This window comes from Borostomias antarcticus (assembly GCF_949987555.1).
Source record: "Borostomias antarcticus genome assembly, chromosome: 5".
Lineage (NCBI taxonomy): Eukaryota > Metazoa > Chordata > Actinopteri > Stomiiformes > Stomiidae > Borostomias > Borostomias antarcticus.
In genome coordinates this window covers 24,486,854-24,511,965 of record NC_140238.1, presented here as the reverse complement: position 1 = coordinate 24,511,965, position 25,112 = coordinate 24,486,854, and the positions used below count along the sequence as shown (strand labels likewise).

The 25,112-nt window shown below is 43.1% G+C and overlaps 1 protein-coding gene across 1 annotated transcript; it reads right to left on the bottom strand.

The window, feature by feature from the left end:
• Nucleotides 1–5,112: 5,112 nt before the first annotated feature.
• Nucleotides 5,113–24,794, bottom strand: LOC311309693 (ral guanine nucleotide dissociation stimulator-like 1; the record flags this gene model as incomplete). The annotated part of the gene is made up of 16 exons (XM_084439017.1): nt 5,113–5,252; nt 6,139–6,253; nt 8,089–8,367; nt 10,884–10,998; nt 12,054–12,143; nt 12,770–12,891; nt 13,566–13,598; nt 14,180–14,266; nt 17,102–17,186; nt 17,714–17,817; nt 17,951–18,196; nt 18,358–18,518; nt 18,932–19,101; nt 19,544–19,588; nt 20,816–21,105; nt 24,771–24,794. 16 exons carry the CDS (start codon nt 24,792–24,794, stop codon nt 5,113–5,115), a joined length of 2,106 nt encoding a protein of 701 aa, XP_084295143.1.
• Between the last annotated feature and the right edge of the window lie 318 nt (nt 24,795–25,112).

The window sequence follows — 25,112 nt, the reverse complement described above, 5'->3', positions numbered from 1 at the left end:
GGATTTAATTATAGTGATTTATATTTGTATTAATAAATCATCAACATTTTCCCATAAATCAACTAAACATGCCATGGTGACGGCCCTGTCCCAGTCGGTTCCGGTGGAGTAGGGAGTCCGTCCCACATTTGGCTTTCCATTTATATACCCTCCCCCTCGATTGAGAGTGCCCTCCACAGCTGCGAGTGACACTTCATTTGGAGGGACACTCGGTGGCGGAGTGGGAGTGGGTAGGGGGTGGTTTGGGATTGGGCCGGCCGTGTCGGCTCCATGGAGGTATAATATAAACGGCTCCACCAGCCCCGGCTGTGATGACCATCAGGGGGCAGCATTGCATTTCCCACAGGTCTCACATATAGCCTTGATAGGCCTATTATTAACCTACTAGCGCAAATTTTAACTGTGTATGAACCGACATAACAAACACATCAGCAGTGGGGTCAAATTATAATAATAATATTATTATATTTGTTAATGTTGTATTTTTCTCATCTTTATCTTCTTTTTATAGTTTTATCTTCCATCTTATTTTCCCTGCTTTTATGATCATTTTATGTATATTTTTATGTGAATGTAAATTTCCTGTTGTAAAGCACTTTGAGCTGCATTTTTTGTTGAAAGGTGCTAACATATTATTATTAGCCTACAATAGTACACTGTACTCACCACTTAGTAGAGCTGGAGTCGGCGTCGTTGAATCTCCTCATAACTGCCTCCTTCCATTCATTTTCAAATTTCTTGGTCAAGTCTCTTTCAAAGGCCAGTTGCACTCAATGTGCTTTTCGTTGGTGCAGCATGCTGAGTCTGTTGTCGGTGAGAACACTTTTTAATGTGGAGAAAGAATTCTCGCACATTGCAGTTGATGCTCCAAATGTAAGAGCATGTTTAAAGGCCGTCGTCACACTTAGCATAGCCTCCAGTGCGCCGTGGAATGTTTTGACAATTCGTGAGATTGTCCATGTTTCATCGTCAGAGGTCATGTTTGCTTTCAGGAACTGGCGAGTAACCACATATTCTGCTTCAACTATTTCAGTGGTCGATAAACTTAGAATGGGCTTTACATGTGTCACATTCATTGAGGAAGGTTTTGCTGTTTGGATTCAGTGACTCAAGTGCGGTCATTAGTTCACTATTACGCCAAGTAAAAACTCAAACTTGTTGTCCTACTAGGCCTGGGGACACTAAAGAATTTACGTATGTCAATTTTTGTAAGATATTAGTTATAATAACACGTTTCACTAGTTATCGTAACTTTAGCTAAGAGGTCTTTCTTCACCGTTTCGCACGCACGTCTCCCACACACTCTCGCGCTCTGTCTGATCAGTTTGCCGCGGCCGCCAAACGCAGAATTAAATTAATAATTAGGCCTAATAATAAGTAATTAATCAGAAAGACAGTTTTTAATGAACTTCTCTTGATTGACTGGATATTAATATAATTTGACATACAATAGGCTACATATTGAGTAGTCTATTATTTTCGGACTATTCTTTTTTTCCTCTTCTTGATTTGGGCTAACAGCCAATGGGGGGCATGTCTAATATGGCATTCTAATTATGGGATTAGAATCATGCCATAATTCGAAACTTAAAAAAAACATGTGAAAGGTTGTGTTTGAATGCTTGAACAAGGTTTTGCAAGACTGAAAATAAGTTTTGAAGGCTTGCACAATGTTTTGATAGGTTGAAAATAATATTCGAATCTCTGCAAATGTTGTTTTGTAGCCTATTTGAGTTTTTTTTCTCAGCTGCAACACTCCTTTTCAAGCATTCAGTCACTTTTTCAGAGATTTGCCCACACACTTGCGAGGTTGCGAGTAATGTCATTTTGGCAGCGTTCTTCCGCAGACGGTTTTGAAAAGGTGGACTTGAAACTCCGCAGCAGCGGTCTGAAATGAAAAGTTGAAACTCAGTGTTTGAATGCTTGAAAAAGGTTTTGCAATCCCGAAAATACGTTTTGAAGGCTTGCACAATGTTTTGATCGGTTGAAAATAAAATTCTAATCTCTGCAATTACTGCAAACATTTTCAGAGATTTGGCCACGCACTTGAGAGGTTGCAAGTCATGTCATTTTTTCAGTTTTACCGCGCACCAGAAGACAGAATATACCCCCCCCCCCCCCCGGCTTCACTTGTCAATGCACCTCTGCTGGTTGTCCCGAGCTGCCAAGGTCGTCGTTCATACTCCGGCGTCTGAACCCGGCGTGCTCTGATCTCATTCACCATTTGAATAAAGTGTTTTTCAGGTTTCTGCCTACAGGGGGCAGTCAAGCTCTGTCCAGGACCAGACCACAGCCTAGTGGTCCATAGGGCAGGCCTATCTCCTGATTCCTTAGCGTGAGGCAGCTTGGTGTACAAATACAACCCCTGGACATGACGCATGTCGCAAGGACTTACCCCCAATCCAACCTGTTGATCCCACCATTTTGACTGTAGTGTCTCCCCTTAAGGATTTATCATATTTTACACATCTACTTGCTGTCACTGCTGCCTTCTTATATACATCATGTGAATGCTGTTGAAGTACATCCTTTCCTCCATCCCTGTAACTGTTTAGAAGTATGATATGACTGGATTAGTTAACAGCTGTACTGATAGGTTAGGGTTAGGGTTGTGTAGAGAGGTTTCACCATCCAGTTCTGTCAGATCACAGATTTTCAGGAAGGAAGGAGGGAAGGAAAAAAGGAAGAAGGGAGGGAAGGAAGGTGGGAGGGAATGTGGTAGGATGGAAGGAAGGAGGGAGGTAGGGGAGTAGGGCAGACTGTTTTCTCAGACTATTAAAACAGGGCCCGTCTCTACATCACAGCCTCCCATGCCAGGGGGGCATGACGTCAGCATTCAGAGATGGAAGCCCATGCAGCCCAAGTCAGCACCATAAGTACACAGGCTGTATTCATGAAGGATTTGGATTTAGTCTTCTCATATTTTATTCATTGGCAGAATGTTGCTCAACCAGTTTGGGTCAGTGCTAAGATGTTTAAACACATTCAGACTTCCACAGGCCCCATTACCCAGATGATCTAAATAAAGAAAGGTTTATTTAAGAAACACCTACTTCAGTACTACCTCATTTTAAAATACATGCTTCAGTACTATCTCATTCTTCAATGCATTTATGTGAAGATCTGTTTTGTGAATTCAAGCAAACTCACAGACAATGCAAAAGTTTGTTTCTGTTAAATGAATGAGATGCAGTGTTACTGTTCAGAACCATCATAGACATACATAAAATACAATTTAAAACAAAATACAATTTAAAACAAAATACAATTTAAAACAAACCAAATCAACCAAATCAATCATTCATCACAATAACACTGAATGCTACTGTAGGCCTATATGAGCATTAACATGTCATTATCATCAGAGTCTTGCCAGTCTACTGTAGGCCTAGTGTATATGAACATTAACATGTCATTATCATCAGAGCCTTGCCAGTCTACTGTAGGCCTAGTGTATATGAACATTAACATGTCATTATCATCAGGGCCATGACAGTCTACCGTAGACCTATATGAACATTAACATGTCATCATCAGAGCCATGACAGTCTACTGTCGGCCTTCTGTATATGAACATAAACATGTCATTATCATCAGGGCCATGACAGTCTACCATAGACCAATATGAACATTAACATGTCATTATCATCAGAGCCATGACAGTCTACCGTAGACCTATATGAACATTAACATGTCATCATCAGAGCCATGACAGTCTACTGTCGGCCTACTGTATATGAACATAAACATGTCATTATCATCAGAGTCTTGCCAGTCTACTGTAGGCCTACTGTATATGAACATTAACATGTCATTATCATCAGAGTCTTGCCAGTCTACTGTAGGCCTACTGTATATGAACATTAACATGTCATTATCATCAGAGCCATGACAGACATATGAACATTAACATGTCATCATCAGAGCCATCACAGTCTTGTCTTCTGTCTCTTCAGTAGTCTTTGTCTGGCTGGTACAGGTCTCTCTCTACTGTATGCGGCAGTTCTTATGTAGCTGGTGTCTCTCCTGTACGTGACAGGTCTTACATAGCTGGTCTCTCTAAGGTGTGTGACAGGTCTTACGTAACTGGTCTCTTTACGGTATGTGACGGGTCCTGCGTGGCTGGAATCTCATCCGGCCAGTCAGGCCAGACACACACTCCTCTCTCTCTCTCTCTCTCTCTGTCTCGCTCTCTCTCTCTCTCTCTCCCACACACGATCGCTATCACCATGACAGCGGCTGTTGTTGACAGCGTGATCCTGCGACGGGAACATAGTTTCTGTTCAGGACATTCCTGCTGAGGAAATTCCCTTCCGCCTCTCCGGTGGCTCTGCCATCAGACCCAGGTCACATTCAATCACAGTTGAAATCCTTTCTGTCAAATACTTCATTGCTGCTCAGTTTCAGGTTTAAAATGTAACTGGCATACAGTACTAGTATTAGAAACACACCTAACTAATACTCAACGTGTGTAAAAGGGTTTCAACTACTATTCAAACCAGATTTGCCTGGTACTGCTGTTCAATGTGGGTAGAAACGGTATTTATATTGTTCTGTCCGTCTGTCCGTCTGCCCGTCCGCCCGTCCGTCTGTCTGTCTGCTAGGTTAGAACTGCTCAGGTATTCTCTTCTCCCAATTGAGAAACTGTCAGTCATTTCTCAATGTCCTTTTTGAAATTTGAAAAACTAAGGAACTCAGGCAGCTTGGGGTTGAAAGACGATGCAAAATGGAGAGAGAGAGAGTCTGTATGTGTGTGTGTGTGTGTGTGAGTGTGTGTCTAAGAGCAGCATCCTACTAAAACCGATCAGATTTTCTTCAGTCAGTCCAGAGGGAATGTTGTGTCTCATTGTCGTCCAGCAGTGGACCATGTCTTAATTCTCTCACAGCTCCTGTGTGCCTTCAAATGTATTCTTCATAAAGTGCCATCATATCATCACATTTCTAAATAGTTTTCATCTGCTCCTGTCATTTAACCATTCTGTATGCCAAACAGGAGTTTGTCCATGTTGGAACGTGTAAAGAATAAGAAGAGTAAAATGGAAATTAAAAATCTGTTGTGCTTATCTGCTCCAGAGCTCAAGTTGCAGATCCTCTTCCCTGCCACGGGAGGCGCTACTTTGTGTAACAGTCCAGACTGCAGGTGGCGGTCAGCGGCCGCCTCTTGCCTTTCGGACACTGGCGCAGGATGAAGTCATAGTTAGCCGATGTAGACATGGCATAGAAGACGTTGGCTTTTTCTGGGATGAGCAACTCTGGAGAGGAAAAAGAAAAAAAAAATGGGGAAAAAGGCTAAAAGAATAGATGGCATGTATCTGAACATCTACATAATATTATATATAGTTATATATATACTAATATTGTGTGTGATAATATATCATATTATCACATGAGGATGTTACAATGGTCTTCGTCAATCAGTCATCCCCACAGGTCACTGTTTAATTTGTAGTTACACTAAGTTAACACCTTAACTGCAGTAGGTTATTGCATGGTACTGTAATTGTGGTGCGGTGACATATTGCAATGTATTTTTGTGTGATTGGATTGTATGGATATAATTTACTTAGTTTCTATAGCAACCACTATATCATGTTTGGGATGCTACGGCTCGTTTGGGTCAGTTGTATGAACTGCGCATTGATTTAGAACATGTTTGATGCCGGGCGTATATACCGGGCGTTGTGGAGAAATAATGTATGCCTCTCGAATGCGTCTTGGCCAATCACAATCGAGTATTCACACAAGCTTTTGTATAATACATGGTAATTGTGGTGCGGTCTCATATTGCAATGTATTTTTGTGTGATTGGATTGTATGGATGTTGGGGGTGTTAGGTAGCAGGACGTGGCCTTTTTCTGTTTTGTTTTTGTGCGCTTTAAAGGAAAATAAATAAACATTTGATCACAAAAAAAAACACCAAGTTAACACCAGACTGCTAAAATGAATTGTTCCTTGACAAAAACACAGTAGTTGCCCAGTGATTTGACTTGTCGACACCGATACGTCTTCTATTTCTCCGGGACCATTTATTACATTACATTATAGTCATTTATTACCATTTAATACATGACATTACAGTCATTTATTAACACTGAAATGAGTGCTGCTGTGTCCCAGCGAGCTCTGAGCCCCGCCCACCTCTCCCTGGAGAGATGACCTGGCTGAGGGTGAAGGCCTGGCTGCTCAGGTGCTCCAGGTGGTGCTTCTCCAGACCTCTCTGGATCACCTGTGCCGTTTTGTCTTGACTGGTCAGCTGAGACAGACAGGGACACACAGACACACACAGACCCACAAACACACACATCAGAAGAGCCATTAACACGGGGACAGGGAGCCAGGAGGTGGTGCTATAGGAGGAGACGAGCTACCACGCCAGCAATGGACCTTACTGAACCGTCTACGAACTGGGGTCGGTCAGTTTAAATCATCCATGAACAAGTGGGGCCTGGAAGACAGTGACAGCTGACAGCCTGAGCAGACTGATGAACACATAAGTACCACCTGCCCCCTATACAGACCACCCTTTTCGACATAGGACCAGAGATGAGGGCATGGCTGCACGACACCGAGTTGGATCTCTTCTTCTTCTTCTTCTTCTTCTCCTTCTTCGTTTGGGTTAGATGTTTGTTTCTCCTCTCCCCCCCAGGCTCGGGGGCGAGGGGCTATCCTTTTACCACCCCAAGCCTGGGTGAGGGGTCACCCGGGCGATATATCCGGACACACCTCCAGGAGCCATGTCACCGTTTCGTCATCCACAACCGTCAGGCCACGCATTCCGTTGGGTGTCTGATATATCGGTCAGTCCTGGATGACGTGGTCTACGGTTTGTTCCTCGGCACCACACTCGCACGCCGCACAGGATACCAAGCCCCATCTGTGCATTGATGAGCAGAAGTGTCTGACGCCGGTCCGGAGACCATTAAGCTTCACCCATGCCAGTCTGGGGAGGGACTGGCGGCCAGGATAAAATCACTCTGGAGGGTTTGCCTCCCACTCTGCATGCCAGGTGAGGTCTGCCCATCCTGTCTCACTGATGTTAAGATCTCTGCATTGCTGCAGGAGATCCCGAGCGTCAGGCACAAAAGGGTGTCTAGACTTGAGACACTGGGGAGGCTCCACTGTTGCAGTGAGCCTGTCATGGAGCAGGTGGTTAAGCTCTAAGGCCTGGCAGGCGAGAGGTGCTGTGGTTCCCATGCAGCTGATGTTACACGAAAAAAGAAGAAGAGGACAGGGTATAGGAAGTAACCCTAACCTACCACCTCAAAATAGTCGACTAGTTGATTAAAGGAGTAGTAAAGGGAAAATGCATGTTTAGCCCTGTTTTAAGGTTACTTATGAACATATACTATGGTTCATATCAAAACGTTGACAAAACTAGCACTTTTGAGAAAGTCTGATAATTGCTCTACCACCGTTTTGGTCATACAATGGATGTGGGGAACTAAAACCTCAGTGAGTTTCTTGTCTTTGAAATTGAGAGTTAAAGATGTTTTTTGAATGATTTTTCACGTTGCCCACCCACATCCATTGTATTCCCAAAACGGTGGTAGAGCAATTATCAGACTTTCTCAAAAGTGCTAGTTTTGTCAACGTTTTGATCTGAACCATAGTATATGATCATAAGTAACCTTAACAGGGCTAAACATGCATTTTCCCTTTACTACTCCTTTAATCTCGGGCTTGCCGCAATAATTTGTTTCAAATAACCAATTTTTTAAAATGAATTATTAATTTTAAAATGAATTATTTTATTTAATATGAATTAAATCAAATTAATTATTTTATATAATAATTAAATTTAAATTTAAAAACGCTGAAATGACGAAGATGAACTACCTACAACGGCCCCCAACAGTAAAAAAAAAATATATATATAATATATAATAAATAAATTAATAACTTTAAAAACAACTAGACCACCAGCAATGCACACGGTCTAGTGGTTTGATAAAGGACTGAACTCCTCCCTCTCACCAGGATGCTCTTGTACATGTTTGATAATGGACTCTCACCAGGATGCTCTTGTACATGTTTGATAATGGACTCTCACCAGGATGCTCTTGTACATGTTTGATAATGGACTCTCACCAGGATGCTCTTGTACATGTTGCCGTTGTCACTGCAGCTCTCCACGCTGATCCTGATGATGCAGGAGTCAGCCACCTGCCGGTTGTAGAGGGGCAGCGAGGTCATGGAGACAGAGCGCTGGTGTTGGGAGGCCAGCGGGGGCCTGGCGCGGGGGGCGGTGGGGCCGGGCGGGGACAGCAGGTCTGGCTGGGAGCTGGACACGGAGCTGGAGAGGGAGGGGGAGTCAGGCGAGGAGGGAGGGAAGACCTCAGCTACGTTCTGGCAAGAGCTGGACAAAGACTGGGACTAGAGGGAGGAGACAGAGCGACAAAGAGAGACACAGAAAATAAATTATTTAGAGAAAGCATGGAGCATGAGAAAGAGAGCAATATACCATTACAGGTGTATTTATTTATTTATTTATTTATTTATTTATTTATTTATTTATTTATTTATTTATTTATTTATTTATTTATTTATTTATTTATTTATTTATTTATTTATTTATTTATTTATTTATTTATTTATTTATTTATTCCCTATACAATTAGAGGTGTAGGGTGTACTCATGTATTTATTTATTTACTTACCATACCATAAGAGGTGTAGGGTTTACCCATGTATTTATTTATTTACCAATAGAGGTATAGGGTGTACCCATGTATTTATTTATTTACGATACCATTAGCGGTGTAGGGTGTACCCATGTATCTATTTACGATACCATTAGAGGTGAAGGGTGTACCTATGTATTTATTTATTTACCAATAAAGGTGTAGGGTCTACCCATGTATTTATTTTTTTACTATACCATTAGAGGTGTAGGGTGTAATCATTTATTTATTTATTTATTTATTTGCCATTAGAGGTGTAGGGTGTTTTTTAGTTTTTTTTACCAATAGTGGTGCAGGTTGTACTCATGTATTTATTTACTAATAGAGGTGTAGGGTTTGTTTGTTTATTTATTTATTTATTTATTTATTTATTTATTTATTTATTTATTTATTTATTTATTTATTTATTTATTTATTTATTTATTTATTTATTTATTTATTTATTTATTTATTTATTTATTTATTTATTTATTTATTTATTTATTTATTTATTTATTTATTTATTTATTTATTTATTTATTCATTCATGTGTTTACCAATAGAGGGCAGGGTGTACTCGTACAGTATATTTATTTATTTATTTATTTACTTTTCTGCTCGTATTTGTTATTTTCTTTATTGTTAATATGTTCAGTGGAAATGCTAGCTAGGACTAACCAGTAGTACCATAAGAAGGGATGAGCCAATTGATGGCACGACATTTACATAATAAAATTCATTCATACATGCAGAGAGACAGGAAAACAGGAGAACATCGGTGAGTGGATATGGATGTTGACACTTCGACTGGGAACATACGTAATGTTTAGCAGAGCAGAGAGGAGAGACACTTAGCCTGCTCCACTCACATTCCACCTTTCAAGGACAGTAGCTGCAGAATGCCCTATTAGTGCCACATGTGAGGGATACACCCCTGTCCATTTGCACAGTCATTAGTATGGCCTCAGGGTCTGTCAGAGCTGCCAGGGTTTACTCTCTGTGTGTACTCATCTATCTATCTATCTATCTATCTATCTATCTATCTATCTACTCTCTGTGTGTTCGTTTGATCAAACAACAATCTATCTATCTAGTATCTATCTACCTAGTGTCCATCCACCCACCCACCCACCCACCCACCCACCCACCCACCCACCCACCCATCCACCCATCCATCCATCCATCCATCCATCCATCCATCCATCCATCCATCCATCCATCCATCCATCCATCCATCCATCCATCCATCCATCCATCCATCCATCCATCCATCCATCCATCCATCCATCCATCCATCCATCCATCCATCCATCCATCCATCCATCCATCCATCCATCCATCCATCCATCCATCCATCCATCCATCCATCCATCCATCCATCCATCCATCCATCCATCCATCCATCCATCCATCCATCCATCCATCCATCCATCCATCCATCCATCCATCCATCCATCCACCCACCCACCCACCCATCCATCCATCCATCCATCCATCCATCCATCGTAACTAAAGGCCCAGAGCTGGAAACAACACTGGCACAGGGAGAAGCCGACGGATGGACAGACACACTCTCGCATGCATGCACACACACACACACACACACACACACTATATAAACCGAAATTAAGAACATTCAGTATGATAAAAAGGTGGTATGGAAATGAAAAATATGTTTGTGCTCCATTATCCAAAAGACAAAGATCATTATGTGCCCAACTTCGCTCTGGGATCTTGCCCCTGCACCTTGAAACTGGACGTTACCGGGGAGTTATATTGATATTGACCCTTATATCATAAGTTGCGTCAAAGAATATTTGAGAGATGTAAAAATATTGATTTGATGTGGTTGAGCGATGCAGAGAGACTAAAATGGATGTCTGATCATAGGGTATTTGCACTTGCAGAATATTTAGAGAAAGCTTGGGACAAACGAACAAAGAGAACTTGCGTAGCTTACAAACCGTGAGAAGTGTATGTGATATAGTTAATTATTGTTTATTGTTTATGGTGTCTTATAATCCCGTAAGGGATGGGTCCTCGGACATGATACGAAAATAAACTTTAATTGATTGATTGATTCATTCATTAATTCATTCACACAGGCAGACAGACAGACAGACAGACAGAGAGATAGACAGACAGATAGACACACACACACACACAGACAGACAGACAGACAGACATACTGTCCCATGGTAATGTCTTAAGTGAAAGGTTTACCTGCAGTCTGAGACAGGACAGATCCTCCATCTCAGACCCACTGGACCCTGAGGAGGACATGCTGATCTGGTCCGCCTGGGTCTTCCTGCTGGATCCCTCACTCACCGTCAGGAGGCTGCACACACACACACACACACACACACACACACACACACACACACATACACACACACACACACACACGAGTCAACACTGTGTACACAATCATACTGTATGAAGATGATGATGATGTACTACTATCCTGACAGGAGCAGATGAAGTCTTACTATACTCAGTACAGGGTGTAATTTTGGTTTGACCTCTGATAGGCATTTAATGCGACCACACGTAGTGCGCAATACCTTTTTTTTGCATAGCTTAATTTGAGCTACAGTCAGATCTGATTATTTTGATGACTGGTTCCTTAACCTGACCTGATGATCATGCATTTGACCTACATGTGCACTTTCTGCATACAAATGGATAACAGCTTATAGGGTTGAAAAAAACTAACCTAGCTAAACATTACATGTCTGGTTTGTTTATTAACCTTATGCAATTCAGTGGGCGAATGAGCCTAATGTCATGGCTGAAATCTAGCCGGGTTTGCAATGGTAGGCAAGTCGATATGGGATTGTCCCGTATCGAAAAATAAAATGCCCTTTCAATACTGAGTCAATACGACACTTGATTTGTCCTGTATTTATGTGCACAGAACTGTAGTGTTGACGGAGGCTCTGGGCTTTGTCGCCGCGCAACCAAATTCAACCAGATACTACAGCCGTTAGCAAGAAACAGCAAGCCAGTCCTATCAGTGATATTGGACTAGGGAGACAGGACCAGAAAAGAAGGAGATCTGTCTTAAGCATTTGTCCACCAAGTTATTGCTAGGGACAATTCAGTCGTTGCCGGGCATCTCCGCTAAATTCTACGCAAATGTGTTGTTTTAAATATTTTGTTGTTGAATAGTAATGACTACCATATACAGCAGTATTCAAAATGGCCACAAGTGTCCTTCTGATTTGGTTCAGTGTCAGTGAGTGGTAGTGGATGAAAGAGAGGATAACAGCTCAGTTTAAACCCTACATGAACTGCCAAAGTGCTTTGCGTACATCCAGTGTGTGTGTGTGTGTGTGTGTGTGTGTGTGTGTGCATATAGCAGGTGTGTGTGTGTAAAGGGCAGGTTCTCACCAGGACAGCTTCTTGGAGAGTGTGCGGTGCTTCCATGGCTTTGGGGAGCCGGGGTCTACAGGAGGCTCCAGTCGTTGTGACAGCTCATAGCTGCCAGAACACACACACACACACAGTTAGACACACACACACATACTGTACACAGACAAATGTACATAGAGAAGGTTTTAAAATATATATATTATTTAAAATATATATATTTTAAAAGACGTATGAAACTCATACAAGCACCTACAGTATGCATACTGTACATGAGTAGTTATGCACGTTGATGGTACTGTAGTGAATAAGAAACTTTAGAGAACAACAGTTAATAGTTGATCAGGTGACAAGAACACACAAGCTTGCTCCCCCCCCCCCAAAAAAAAACATTAACCCATTTTTGGAACTTTACTAAGACCTGTTATAAACATAACATACATTATTCAGCAGTGTACTGAACTCTGAATTACTCAATGAATCACCACCCTTAAAAACTCAGAGATTTCAGAGAGGGGCCATTTAGGTTATGTAAGCCTGCTGTAACAAAGCTTTATTGGCCAATAAGGGACATCCTTTAAGGGCATGATGGGATCCATGAGAAGCAGCACTCTTCTTGTGGTCTACCATAAACACAGTGGTACTCTATAAAAAAGTCAACATGGAACAAGAATGGTCATTGGTCTGGCGTTTAAGAATGAGTGGGAGACTGGTGGAAGGGCTAGGGTTAACCTCACCTCTCCTGGTCCTTCAGCATCTCCTGTCCCTGCAGCCAGGCGCCTATCCTGGGGTGAGGAGGAAACGTGTGCTGGGAACAGGACACCTGGAGCAGGCGGATCTGAGAGAGAATCTCAAACTCCTGCAGAGAGAGAGAGAGAGAGAGAGAGAGAGAGAGAGAGAGAGAGAGAGAGACAGAGACAGACAGACAGACAGACAGACAGACAGACAGACAGACAGACAGACAGACAGACAGACAGACAGACAGACAGACAGACAGACAGACAGACAGACAGACAGACAGACAGACAGACAGACAGACAGACAGAAAGTACATACAAAGACAGAGAGAAAGAGAGAGAGGGAGAAAGGAAGGACGAGAGAGAGAAAGACAGAGCATCATGGGTCTGTGCTGATAAGTGGCATGGCTATATAACCTGCCCTGAACTAGAAACACCTGATAACATTTTAAATAGTTATGATATTGCAATAAAGGCTTCTTGACAGAGGGTGCGGCCTGGAGAGTACAACACACAGACATCCAGGGACCACACAGTGGTCTCTCTGTCCTGTCCCGCTCCACACCACAAAGCTCAGCCAACAGGAGTGGAGAATGTGTTATCAACACTGTGTGCTGAGTAAACACCCTGGCCTGCACACCCTGGCCTGCACAGCCACCAGCCCCTCAGGCCAAGACCAGGGAGAGGTGCACAACATACATTCATCAGACACCTTTGTGGTGTACAGTGTCATTTCCCCTCGAACTTTTAAGCTCATGGAGGGTGAGACGTGAAGGAGAAAAGAGGAACAACTTACCCTCCTCCTCTTTTCAAAGTTTATGAGGCCCCCCTGTGAGAATAGAGCACATTAAGAATGTAATTTACCAGTCACACAATGATCCACATGGCTCTTGCTAACATTAAACGTAGCTTTAGCGAACATGAAATTGACGTGTTTCTGAATGGTGTCTCTGAATAGATAATGGGGTGATAGAAATGTAGCTACAAATATAGCCTGGCTTTTAGTTATCAGTAATTGAGTGGCTTGTGACATAGAACTGGAACTGTATTCAAATGTATTCAAATTCTGAGCTTACAAATTATATGGGTTTCACAGACTAATCGACTATCAAACTACAGTATAGTGCATTGCTGATCAACTATATATATACATTTTAAAAAGTTGTTCATCTTTGTTGTTGCATAATTTTTTAATTATAAAGAAAATATATATATATTGACCATTGTTATTGGGTGAAAAAAATTATAGCGGTAAACCCATGATAAATCATCTAATCCACTATTTTGGGGGAATGCAGTAGGCGTGAATGCCCTAGTCTGAGCTGAGTCTGTCCCAGCCTCAACTCCACAGAGCTGAGTCTGTCCCAGCCTCACTTCCACACTATCAGAGCTGAATCTGTCTCTCCTCACCTCGACACTATCAGGTAGAGCTGTGTCCAGCATTGTCAGGACAGTCAGGTAGGTGCCTAGGTAGGGAACCACTCCACCGGACGTGCTCTGGAAAAAAAAACACACACACACACACACACACACACACACACACACACACACACACACACACACACACACACACACACACACACACACACACACACACACACACACACACTTATGAAGCAAGAAGACCCTGGACTGGACTAGGCCATTATTACCATCCTTTAATTCCACTGGACTGGAGCCAATGGAAACCTGTCAGAGACGCTAGTCGCTAAATATAGGGTTGGGCTCTCCAGCTACGTGAAATATTCTTTCTGCCGCTAGGACAGTGGGAGGAATCTCAGTACTGTAGTTTCTGCTGCTAGGACAGTTAGAGGAATCAGGGTAGTTTGTGCTGCTAGGACAGTGAGAGGAATCAGGGTAGTTTGAGCTGCTAGGACAGTGAGAGGAATCAGGGTAGTTTGAGCTGCTAGGACAGTGAGAGGAATCAGGGTAGTTTGTGCTGCTAGGACAGTTAGAGGAATCAGGGTAGTTTGTGCTGCTAGGACAGTGAGAGGAATCAGGGTAGTTTGAGCTGCTAGGACAGTGAGAGGAATCAGGGTAGTTTGAGCTGCTAGGACAGTGAGAGGAATCAGGGTAGTTTGTGCTGCTAGGACAGTTAGAGGAATCAGGGTAGTTTGTGCTGCTAGGACAGTGAGAGGAATCAGGGTAGTTTGAGCTGCTAGGACAGTGAGAGGAATCAGGGTAGTTTGAGCTGCTAGGACAGTGAGAGGAATCTCAGTAGTTTAAGCTGCTAGGACAGTGGGAGGAATCTGTAGTTAGCTGCCTGTGCTTTGTTTAAAAGAGAGAGGCTGGGCAGCAAAAAACAGTGACTACTTTTATTCCATGTCTACAATTTTGGGGATATGAAAGTGGTCACACTTCTTGTGTTTTTCACAGCCGAGGATTGTGATGGGGGATTTCCCTACTGACTGCATGACTTCTCCAGAAGAAGAAACTAGCACTGCAAACTGAGTAGACAACCAGAGCCTTCCTTCCCCTTTCCTCCACAATACCAAGATTACAATAAATCCAGCCAATTTGCTGACATATTCATATCAAGAGTTTCCACAGTTGCAATATGGCAGTGTTATAGATGAGCTACTAGAGTGATAGGGTATTTTTCATGCTGGGGTGTGAGGCGTCTCTCACCATCTGTTTGGGTAGAGGACATGGTCTGGGTATCCTGGGAGAAACGTTATACACGACAGGTTGGCTCTCGTCCTGGAGAAGAGGCAAACAGGAGCTATTTTTCTGTCGGAGTTTATGGACACACATATTCCCACAGTCAAGCTATGAATCTGCAGCACACAGCCAGCACAGGCTGCTAAGTCTTTAAGTCATTTTCATTGCTGGGTGAACAGGAGCTATGACAATGAAGGGGGGAGTCGATCACAAGTTATAAAGCCAAGATTTCACTTTTTACATGCACTATTTCACCAGTTGCACCATATCTGGTTAATGTGCACTCTTTACTAGGAATCAAATCAAACTTTATTGATATAGCACATTTCAGACGTGAATAAGATACAATGTGCTTCACAAAATGAATTGGAATAAATAAGAAAAAATAAGATAAGGCTACAAAACATTAATAAAATACATAAATAAATGGTAACCATAATAAATAAACAGAAAAGTAAACTGAGTATAGAAAAGACTAACACACAAGAGCATCTTAAAGCAAGAGTAAAAATGTGTGTTATACAGTAAGAGCTTTTAAAAAAATCTCCAGTTGTGTCCCCCCTCCAGCTCTCTGGCAGGCTATTCCAGAGACTGGGGGAATAAAAGATAAAAGCTTAGATTAGATGCCTTTATTTGTCCACAATATAAATTAGTTTTGTTTCAGTCAGACAAATAAAAATATAACAATACAACCTCACAATAAAAAACGCAATAAAAGGCAAGAGGCACTGTAGGGTCTCAAAAAAGAATCGAGTGCTTTTTGCATTGTGTGCATGTGTGTGTCCGCTTGGAGGGCATTGTCTGCTTATGATAACAGCATGTACGTTTCTCAGGGTCCGCTACAGAGAGATATGGGCGCTCCTAGGCAATGTTCCTCAGGTGGTACAAAGCAGTTAGTCATATTCTTAATATGTGCTTCTTTAAGAATATGACCAAAACCATTTTTTTAGGAACATAGCCAAGAAGCATGCATTTCTCTCTCTAGCAGACACTGAGAAAGAGTTACCAAATATAATACCAAATGTGATCGCTCTTACCGCAGAAGAACCAAATGAAAATGGCAAATGGAAAATGCTGTTCCAAATGTTTTTTAGCAGTCAGTTATGGTTAGATAGTTTGTATGAGGCCATAGATTAACATTAGATTACAAGAAAATATGTTGTGCTACTGATAAAACACTTCCTTGGAGCCAGAGGCAGTGCCTGTGACTGATTCTCTGAGACAGAACAGAACAAGACTACAGATGGACGGATAGGTTCATCTAATAAAAGGTGTAAGACGCATTAACACATTTCCATGGAAACCAACAGAAAACCATAAAAACTCCCAGCAGAAAAGCATCCTGTGGAGCTGAATGGAGAATAAGTACGTGTTGACTTAGGATTCCTTTCACAAGGAAAGTTACACCTAAGCAAAGACTCTGATGTAAGAGTCTGAAGCAGACTGGATAATGGAACACTCTTTATGTGTGTGCTTGGGGATATTACAGTAAACATTAACTTAACACAAGATGTGAAAGCAGAATGGCAAGGTGCTTGCACTTGAAGATTCAAGTGAAGGTCAAACAAAAAAACTAGGGTTTCATACTCTGCCACTTGCTTTGCCTTTCAAAGACCATAGATTTGTGCCCATTTTAAGGTGAAAATAGATCATTCTTACTTGGATTCTCACCTCTATCAGGATCGCTCTGTTGGTCAACACACAGTTTTTATCAGGGAAGGTCTCGCATAGGTTCTCAAAGGTAGACATGCTCTCCCTGTAGAAGAAGAACCACCCATCAATACTCACCCAACAAACCAGACAAGAACTGCATGGGGAACTTATGAAATGATGGTCCAATTATCCTTGACACGGCCACTATGTTTATTGCCAAGATAGGGTACATGATGACCTGAGATCAGCAAAAGAATCTGGGTCATCTACTGTCGGCGTGTATCATCTGCTGTCTCAGCCTTTCAGATCCTAGAGATGAGGGATCATCGTCCTGGTTAAAGAGTGAAGCTGTTCTTATGACAGTCCCACACCACTGGCTTTTAAAGTACATGACTCAGCTGAAACCATGTCACTAGGAGCCTGGCAGAAGACAGCCATGACCTTGTTGTAGATGGACGAATGCTCAATGTCATGAAATTCTATACTGTCTCCCTCGGGTAGAGATAGCCTACAAGTCATTCAATAATATTATTCTGTCTGTAACAGATGGGATTTAAACCACTGACATTCTTCATCAGAACCCAACTTCTCCTACAGGGTTACTCTGCCAGATATCTTGGTGTTAACTACCTGCTAACAGCAGCCCACGTTTTCCTCAGTCTGTAGACGGCGTTGGACTGTAAGGCTGACAGGATGGCCCTCAGGGAGGAGAAGTTCTTCAGTTGCCGACACTCCTGTGGGAGATCAGTCACAGGTTTAACACGGTTCATTCATTAGTAACTATGAGGCTTTGGATTTGGCACAAGGCCTGGGTTCAAAACACTCAGAGGCGGCACTTCAGATCGAGCAATTTCAGCCTTCGCTCACCTGTGCCACCCTGATCCACCTCTCTATGACACGCGCCCTGTGGTAGGGGTTGGACGGCGTCCAGCGGAGGGAGGCGGGGCCAGGGGAGGAGGGGGCGGGAACACATAGCAGGGAGGTGATGACCCTGTTGGTGACAGCGTTGAACTGGGCGATGGTGGCCCGGATGGTGGGGGACTGGTTCTCCTTGTCCCTCTGGGACCAGACACAGCCCAAGCACTGGTAGGGCACCACGCGTCCAAACAGCTCCTAAGAGGCAGGGAGAATCTTCAAGTCATTAGTGTTTAATAGGGACCTAGAAGCCTTGTCCCTTACCTTTCCTCCCTAAGGGTTAGGGTTAGGTCTACAAGTGAACTGTATAGTCAGGGGATCAGTATCCATAAACCGTAATGTCAATGACCGACACGTACCGAGTCCAATCGGGTGAGCTGTTCTGCGATGCTTGTGACTGAGAAGTCCATGATGTCTCCCTGATGATCCAGATGGTCCCATTCAGACCCCTCTTCCTCTTCCTCTCCCTCCCCTTCCTGTTCTACCTCTGCTTGCGCAGAGCGACCAACAGTCTCTGTTTCTATGGAGACAGAGGATGAAGAAAATGAGAAGGCTAACAATAAAGGTTAAAAGTATGGTAATGAAGGTTGGAGTTTGATTAGGTTAGGGTTATGTAATGAAGATTGGAGATAGTTAGGGTCAGTATTTGTATAGGGTTGTATTTGTTCTCATAAGAACAGCTCCCTCATTGTGGTTGTATTTGTTCTGTTGTTATTTGTGTATTTATGTGAATGAATGGTGGAATTAGGGTTGGGATTAGAAGATTAGGATTAGATTAGGGTAGAGTACAGTAATGAAGGGTAGCGTAGGGGTTAGGAAATAGGAGCTTAGAGTAAGATTAGGGTAGAGTGGGAGGCTTCCTGGTTGTCCATGAAGAGCGGTTAGGGATAGTAGGGTTAGTAGGGTTCTGGTCCACCTCCATGAAGGCCGTACCGTCTTGTTGGAGCCTGCTGAGTAGAGACTCAGCCTGCTGGGCCAGGGAGGAGAGCCAGGGCCGCGCCCGGAGGTGCTCCAGCAGCAGCCGGAGAGACGAGTGCTGAGGGGCGTCCCGGAAGTCCTCCCTGTAATCCTCCAGCCAGGCCTGCAGCAGGGCCAGCAGGGGACTAGGGACGGAACAGAACGGATGATTCCACTACTCTACGTCTCCTGTGATATTGTGATGATTTTAGCTTAGCTTAGTTGAGCTGTCTTAGCTTAGCTCTTAGTTTATCTCTTTTTGTTTTTTGCACGAGCATTTTGTACTTGCTCTTTGCACTGTCCTGTCTGGTCCCTGTACCCTGTCCAATGTTGTCTCAATGTTATGCACCATGTCCGAAAGCAAATTCCTACTATGGTGACAAACTACAATGGCAATAAATTGATTCTGATTCTGATTCTACCTTTTCCACCAGTCTGATTGATATTCACCTAACATTTTCAAAAGACCTACTGTAGGTACAGTATAGCAATGCAGGCAGAAACAACACAGTACTGTCTTTAAACCCAGAGTGCAGTAATCAAGATGATAAATGGGATTATGGGAAATGGAGTCGATTGTCTACTCACCTTCTGTGGCATTCACTGTTGTCCAGATCTGAGGCAGCGTTGGCTCTGCGAGAACACAAAGGGACACAGACAGAATAAGACTCATCTTTATGCAATTTCCCCCTGGGGATCAATAAAGTACCACCTACCCACCTACCTGTGCTGTTGATCACATTATTTTGACTACAAGCTTATGTTTGCTTACAAACAAACCCAAGTACAGTAAAAACAGTAAAAACAAATAAATGAAGACGATGTCCACTTAGACAGCCTGTTTAAGATCTATACAACTATCAGACGCTGAGGTGAACGAGCCATTTTAGGGAGGGTATCAGGACAGCCCGGCGTCCTAAAGTGACGTCACCCTAACCCTAGTCTGAGGCAACTCCGCTGTGTATAACAGCTGTTGTTGAGAGAGTCCAGGTAATGGGCAGCTGCTGACTGGTTATTATCATTACATCAAAGACGCAGCCGGGATGGACGGTTTGTCATGTAAATGTATTTTTGTATTGTTGTCTCTTGGCTTTTAAGGGTTTTAGTGATTCAATTTCAACTTTTTTATTTCCCACTATGTTTTTACTATGTTTGCCTATTGTCTGTTTGTTGTATCGATGACTCTGCTGCAAACCAAATCTACCTACGGGTATGAATAAAGTAAACTGAACTGTGTTGGAAATTGATGTCTCTGACAAAACAAGTCACTTTGCATCCGAGTGTAACGCCAATTTGTCTAAATCTTATCAAGTGCTATAATTAGAAGGAATGTGTGTCGACTGAGAGGTGTTGGCGTTCGCCAGAGTTAGCGGAGGGAGGGAAGAAACAAGCAACAACAAAAACACCAATAGTCATGGAGAACAGTTGTTGAAAGAGAGAGGTCTAGACTGAAACACCCAAATAAAGAACAAGATTGAAACCAGGACAGATAGAGATGGACAATGGCAGTGTGATGGTGAATTTGAATGTGAATGCGTGTGCCAGTTCTGGTCAATAGCACTAGTGGCTGGGGGGTATTATAACACTCTGGGGCTGGTCCACTAAACATTAACGAGAGCAGAAAAGGTGTGTGGGATCAATACCCTGTGAAGGGAGAATGTCAAGGTGAGGGGGATTTGGTTATGCAAAGAAACATGCTCTATAGATACCCTCACACCAAGATCTGTACCAGTCTCTTTGTTGTCACAGGCTAGCTTCAGTATGTATTTCACATTTTGTGAAGTGGGTGAGTGTGACAGAGGGACAGAGAGAGAGAGAGAGAGAGAGAGAGAGAGAGAGAGAGAGAGTCTAAAGGCCCACCTGTTAAAGAGCAGTGCTATGAGTGCCTTGGTACTGGTGAAAGTTCTGTACGTGGCCAGAAAGATTCTGCCATAGTCTGGCTCTGGGCAGCAGGGGTCCAGAAGGTAGGCGACCAGCCGGTCCAGAGAGGCGGCCTTCAGCCGACGGACCTTGCAGGTGCGGTACTGGACGTAGGCGTGGCTGGGCAGCGCCTCGCTGGGCTGAGGGGACGGGGAGACGGGCTCCCTGCGCAGGGTGACCCCATACACCACCCCCTCCTCATACTCCTCGCCCCACTCCTGCACGGGGTTCTGGGTAAGAAAAAAATGTAGGCGAAGGAAGGGTTAGACATGACAACTAAGAGAGAAGGAGAGAGAGAGAGAGAGAGAGAGAGAGAGAGAGAGAGAGAGAGAGAGAGAAGGGGGGGAGACAGGGGCGTTGAGGGCTGAAACTGAAGTCCACAAGAGCACAATCTTACCCAACAACTCCCACAGGCCTAGGTATGGAATGAGGTCTATATACTTTACAGTCTACACAATACACAATCTGTGACAGATTTAATTTAATCTATTATGTATATTCTTTATTCCGCTCTACTTTTTTTCCCCGCTATTGCTGTACTTTTTCCCCAAATTTCCCCCATGGGGATTATTAAAGTATCTACGTTTATGTTTCTTTTGGATCCCCATTAACTGTCGCAGAACGACAGCTAATCTTCCTGGGGGGGGGGGGGGGGGGTCTGTCTGTCTGTCTGTCTGTCTATGGCAACACTGGGGTGTTTATGGAGACAACACTGAGTTGAAGAGGAGGGATCATTAGCAGGTAACAGAAGGTTACCAGCAACAAACAGCCTAGGAGCACCCACAGACGTGCCCCGGTGTGACAGGCCAGCGGCCCTGAGGGAGAGGTCAGCTGAGAGGTCAGCGGAGACGCAGCGCGGAGGAGCCTCCAGGGAATAAACCAGCAGGTCAGATCCACAACCACTACACCCCGCAGCCTGGGACAACCAGAACAACTATAGGGGTAGGATCCATTACTGCAACCCTGAACACCTACAGGAACACATGAGGACACTGCGCAGCCAGCAGGACACAAATGCCTGGATCTCTTATTACATTTAGTTACTAAATTTAAGTTCATATGTATTGAGCATAATCTTGGAGCCGGCAGCAATCACTTTAACTGTACACGTACATTAGACGTGATAAATAAAGAAATCTTGAATTGACATTACATTACAGTCATTTAGCAGACGCTTTTATCCAAAGCAACTTAGAATAAGTGCATTTAACATAAGAAGAGAGTGTACTACTACTCACCAGAACTCACAAGTGCATCTCCTTTCTAAACAAGTGACTAATAGCATAATGTCGTGCTAAAGGCAAGGTGCAAGAGTACAATGATACGACAGTACACAGAAAGTCAGAGTGAGAGAAATCATCTTCACATAACCCGCTCCGAGCAATGAATTAGACCAACATTGATTTGGGTGAAACAGTGTCTGCTGTTGCTCACTGGCTGCAGCGCTCTATGCAATCACTCAATCTTCTGACACCGAGGTTAATACATGCAGAGGTACAGTATGTTCCAGAACATTCATGAAAAGAGCAATGTTTGTCTATTGAGATGAAGAGGTGTGTGGTACAACAGAGACAGCGCCTGGGGGAACATGTCCCTGAAGCCTAGACAAAGACATTAAATGGGAGACAAAGACAAGCTCATAAATAAATCAGCATAAATCAATTTAAAAAATAATTTAGCCTTTATTTAACCAGGAAAAGTCCTATTGAGATTAAAAATCTCTTTTTCAAGAGAAACCTGGCCAAGACGGGCAGCAGTGCAATCCAAACACAGAGTTTCAGACGGAAAATACAACAGAAAACACAGAGATGCAACAGTAATACAATTTACACGTGACTTGGTGATTTGGCTATATGGCAATACGCTAGTTAAAAACATGAACATACTGTTAAATCCACCTCTAAAACCTTCATAGTGGATTTAAAAACATCGATTGAGACCTGCTCCTCAAGTTTGAGATCATTTTGTAGCATGTTCCAGGCAGAAGTAGCCAAATAACTAAAAGCCATTTTCCCCTTTTCTGTTCTGACTTTGGGAACAGACAGCAGCAAGAAGTCCTGTGATCTTAAGGAGTATTTCCCAGTACTTTTTTGTATAATGTAGGCACAGAGGTAAGAAGGAACAAGACCAAGAATTGCCTTATAAATAATGATGTACCAATGAATACGTCTACGAGTAGACAATGCAGACCATCCAACCCGATCATACAAGGTGCAGTGATGAGTATGATTTCTACAGTTTGTGATCTCAAAGCACCATGGTAAACAGTATTGATTGCATTGAGGCACTGAGAGGAAGCCTCCTCTCTCATTCTCTCCCTGTGCAGGACAACCATCTGTATCTAATGACTGTCCACCCAAAAATCAGCCTCTCTCTTTCAACGCAGCCCCTCACTGCAATCTATCTCACTCTCCTCCCCCTCACCCCATCGTCTTGCCCTCACATGCTAGTGCCTTTCTTCTGCTCTCTCTCTCTCCATGCTCACACGCAATTCCCTCCATTCTCAGAGCCCTCTCTGGTTAGTTAGTTGCCCAGGTAGAACCCAGGTGTCTGGTTAGTTAGTAGTCCAGGTAGAACCCAGGTATCTGGTTAGTTAGTAGCCTAGGTAGAACCCAGGTATCTGGTTAGTTAGTAGCCCAGGTAGAACCCAGGTGTCTGGTTAGTTAGTAGCCCAGGTAGAACCTAGGTGTCTGGTTAGTTAGTAGCCCAGGTAGAGAACCTAGGTTCTGGTTAGTTAGTAGCCCAGGTACATTATACAGACATAAATATCTTTATCATCAGCATCACAGGCATCAGGTTTCACACATCATTTCACACAACACTGAACTCTTACAATCTTAGGTGGAACAAAGTGTTCATACTGAATCCCTGTCTTCCTAGTACTGTTGTGTCCAGGTTGTTGTTGTTGTTGGTCTTGCTTGGCTTGAAGCCCAGTTGCAGGTCCTCCTCCCAACCCTCTCACCAGCAACACAGGCATGGAATGTCTTGTGTGGTTGTCAATCATGCAGATTAAAATAGCGCCAGTTCCTGGATTACAGGATACGTGTGACACTGAAGAGAGTAAAGGGTTTTATGGAACCATCTAGTCAAGTTCATTAGACTTTATCACTGACCACAGGTCTCTAGCAGGTCTACCTCCTCCCCAGGTGGCTTCAAACCACCTCCACTGCACCTTTTGTGCAGCCAGAGACCTGATTATTATCCAGATGATCTAGAGAGACGCCCTGTGTAGGCAGAGGGCTGGCTGTGCCTCTAATTATACACACCTGACAAAGAGCACCTGCCAACAGGATCACACATACTGTATCTGCAGTGTTGAAACACGGATACTGCTGTTCACCAATGTCACACCACTTGGTCTTTGTAGAACAGGCAGCCCACTGCAGATCACCCGTCTGAGGTCATTACAGGCAGATTGTATCGTTGAATGAATGAAAAAATGTCCCTGAAACTGCGAGGCTCCGTCTTTCCCACCCCCAGAGGTGCATGCATGCTCACAAGTCTCAGTGATACAGTAGTACCTCGGTACAGTACACAGTTTAACACGTAGATACCACCAGTACATTTTTTTTTTTACATTTTTACTCATTTGTAGCACGTGTGACTACTATAATACCTAAATGCAAAAATACATAATCTCAGTGATTTATGCCCAACAGGTGGGGAAGAGATTTGTTTTGAGAGCTATTAAAGTTAGTTGTTATTTATGGTAGGGTACGCAACATGCATTCGATTCATCTCGATCCAGTTTAGAATAGACTACTTGATATCAATAGCTCAAACCGCGAACTGTCATTCATTTCAAAATGAGAAACACCCGAGGCTGTTTCTATAGACAATAAAAACATAACACAGGAAAACAGGCTACCTGATTTTTTAGAGAAATTAGGCTTACCATTGTTATCTCCCATTTTCCCATCTCGTCTTTTATGGAGTTTCCATCTCGACAGATATGAGCTGATAAAGAGAAATAAATAATATAACACGCAATTCACGGGAGGTGACGTTTAGGGCTGCATGATCAATAATATTATTTCCAGTTTCACTCTAGTTAAACTACATAAATACGTGCCATTAAAATATAATTGTAAACCAGCGTATTATTTGTCACATTTTAAGCTCCTCATATATATATATAACAGCGCTCTATAAGTTAAGTGGAGATATTTGACATGGTTCAATAAAAAAAACGCGCATCAAACAAAATGTTCGCTCCCTAAAAAGTTCTGAGATTGGC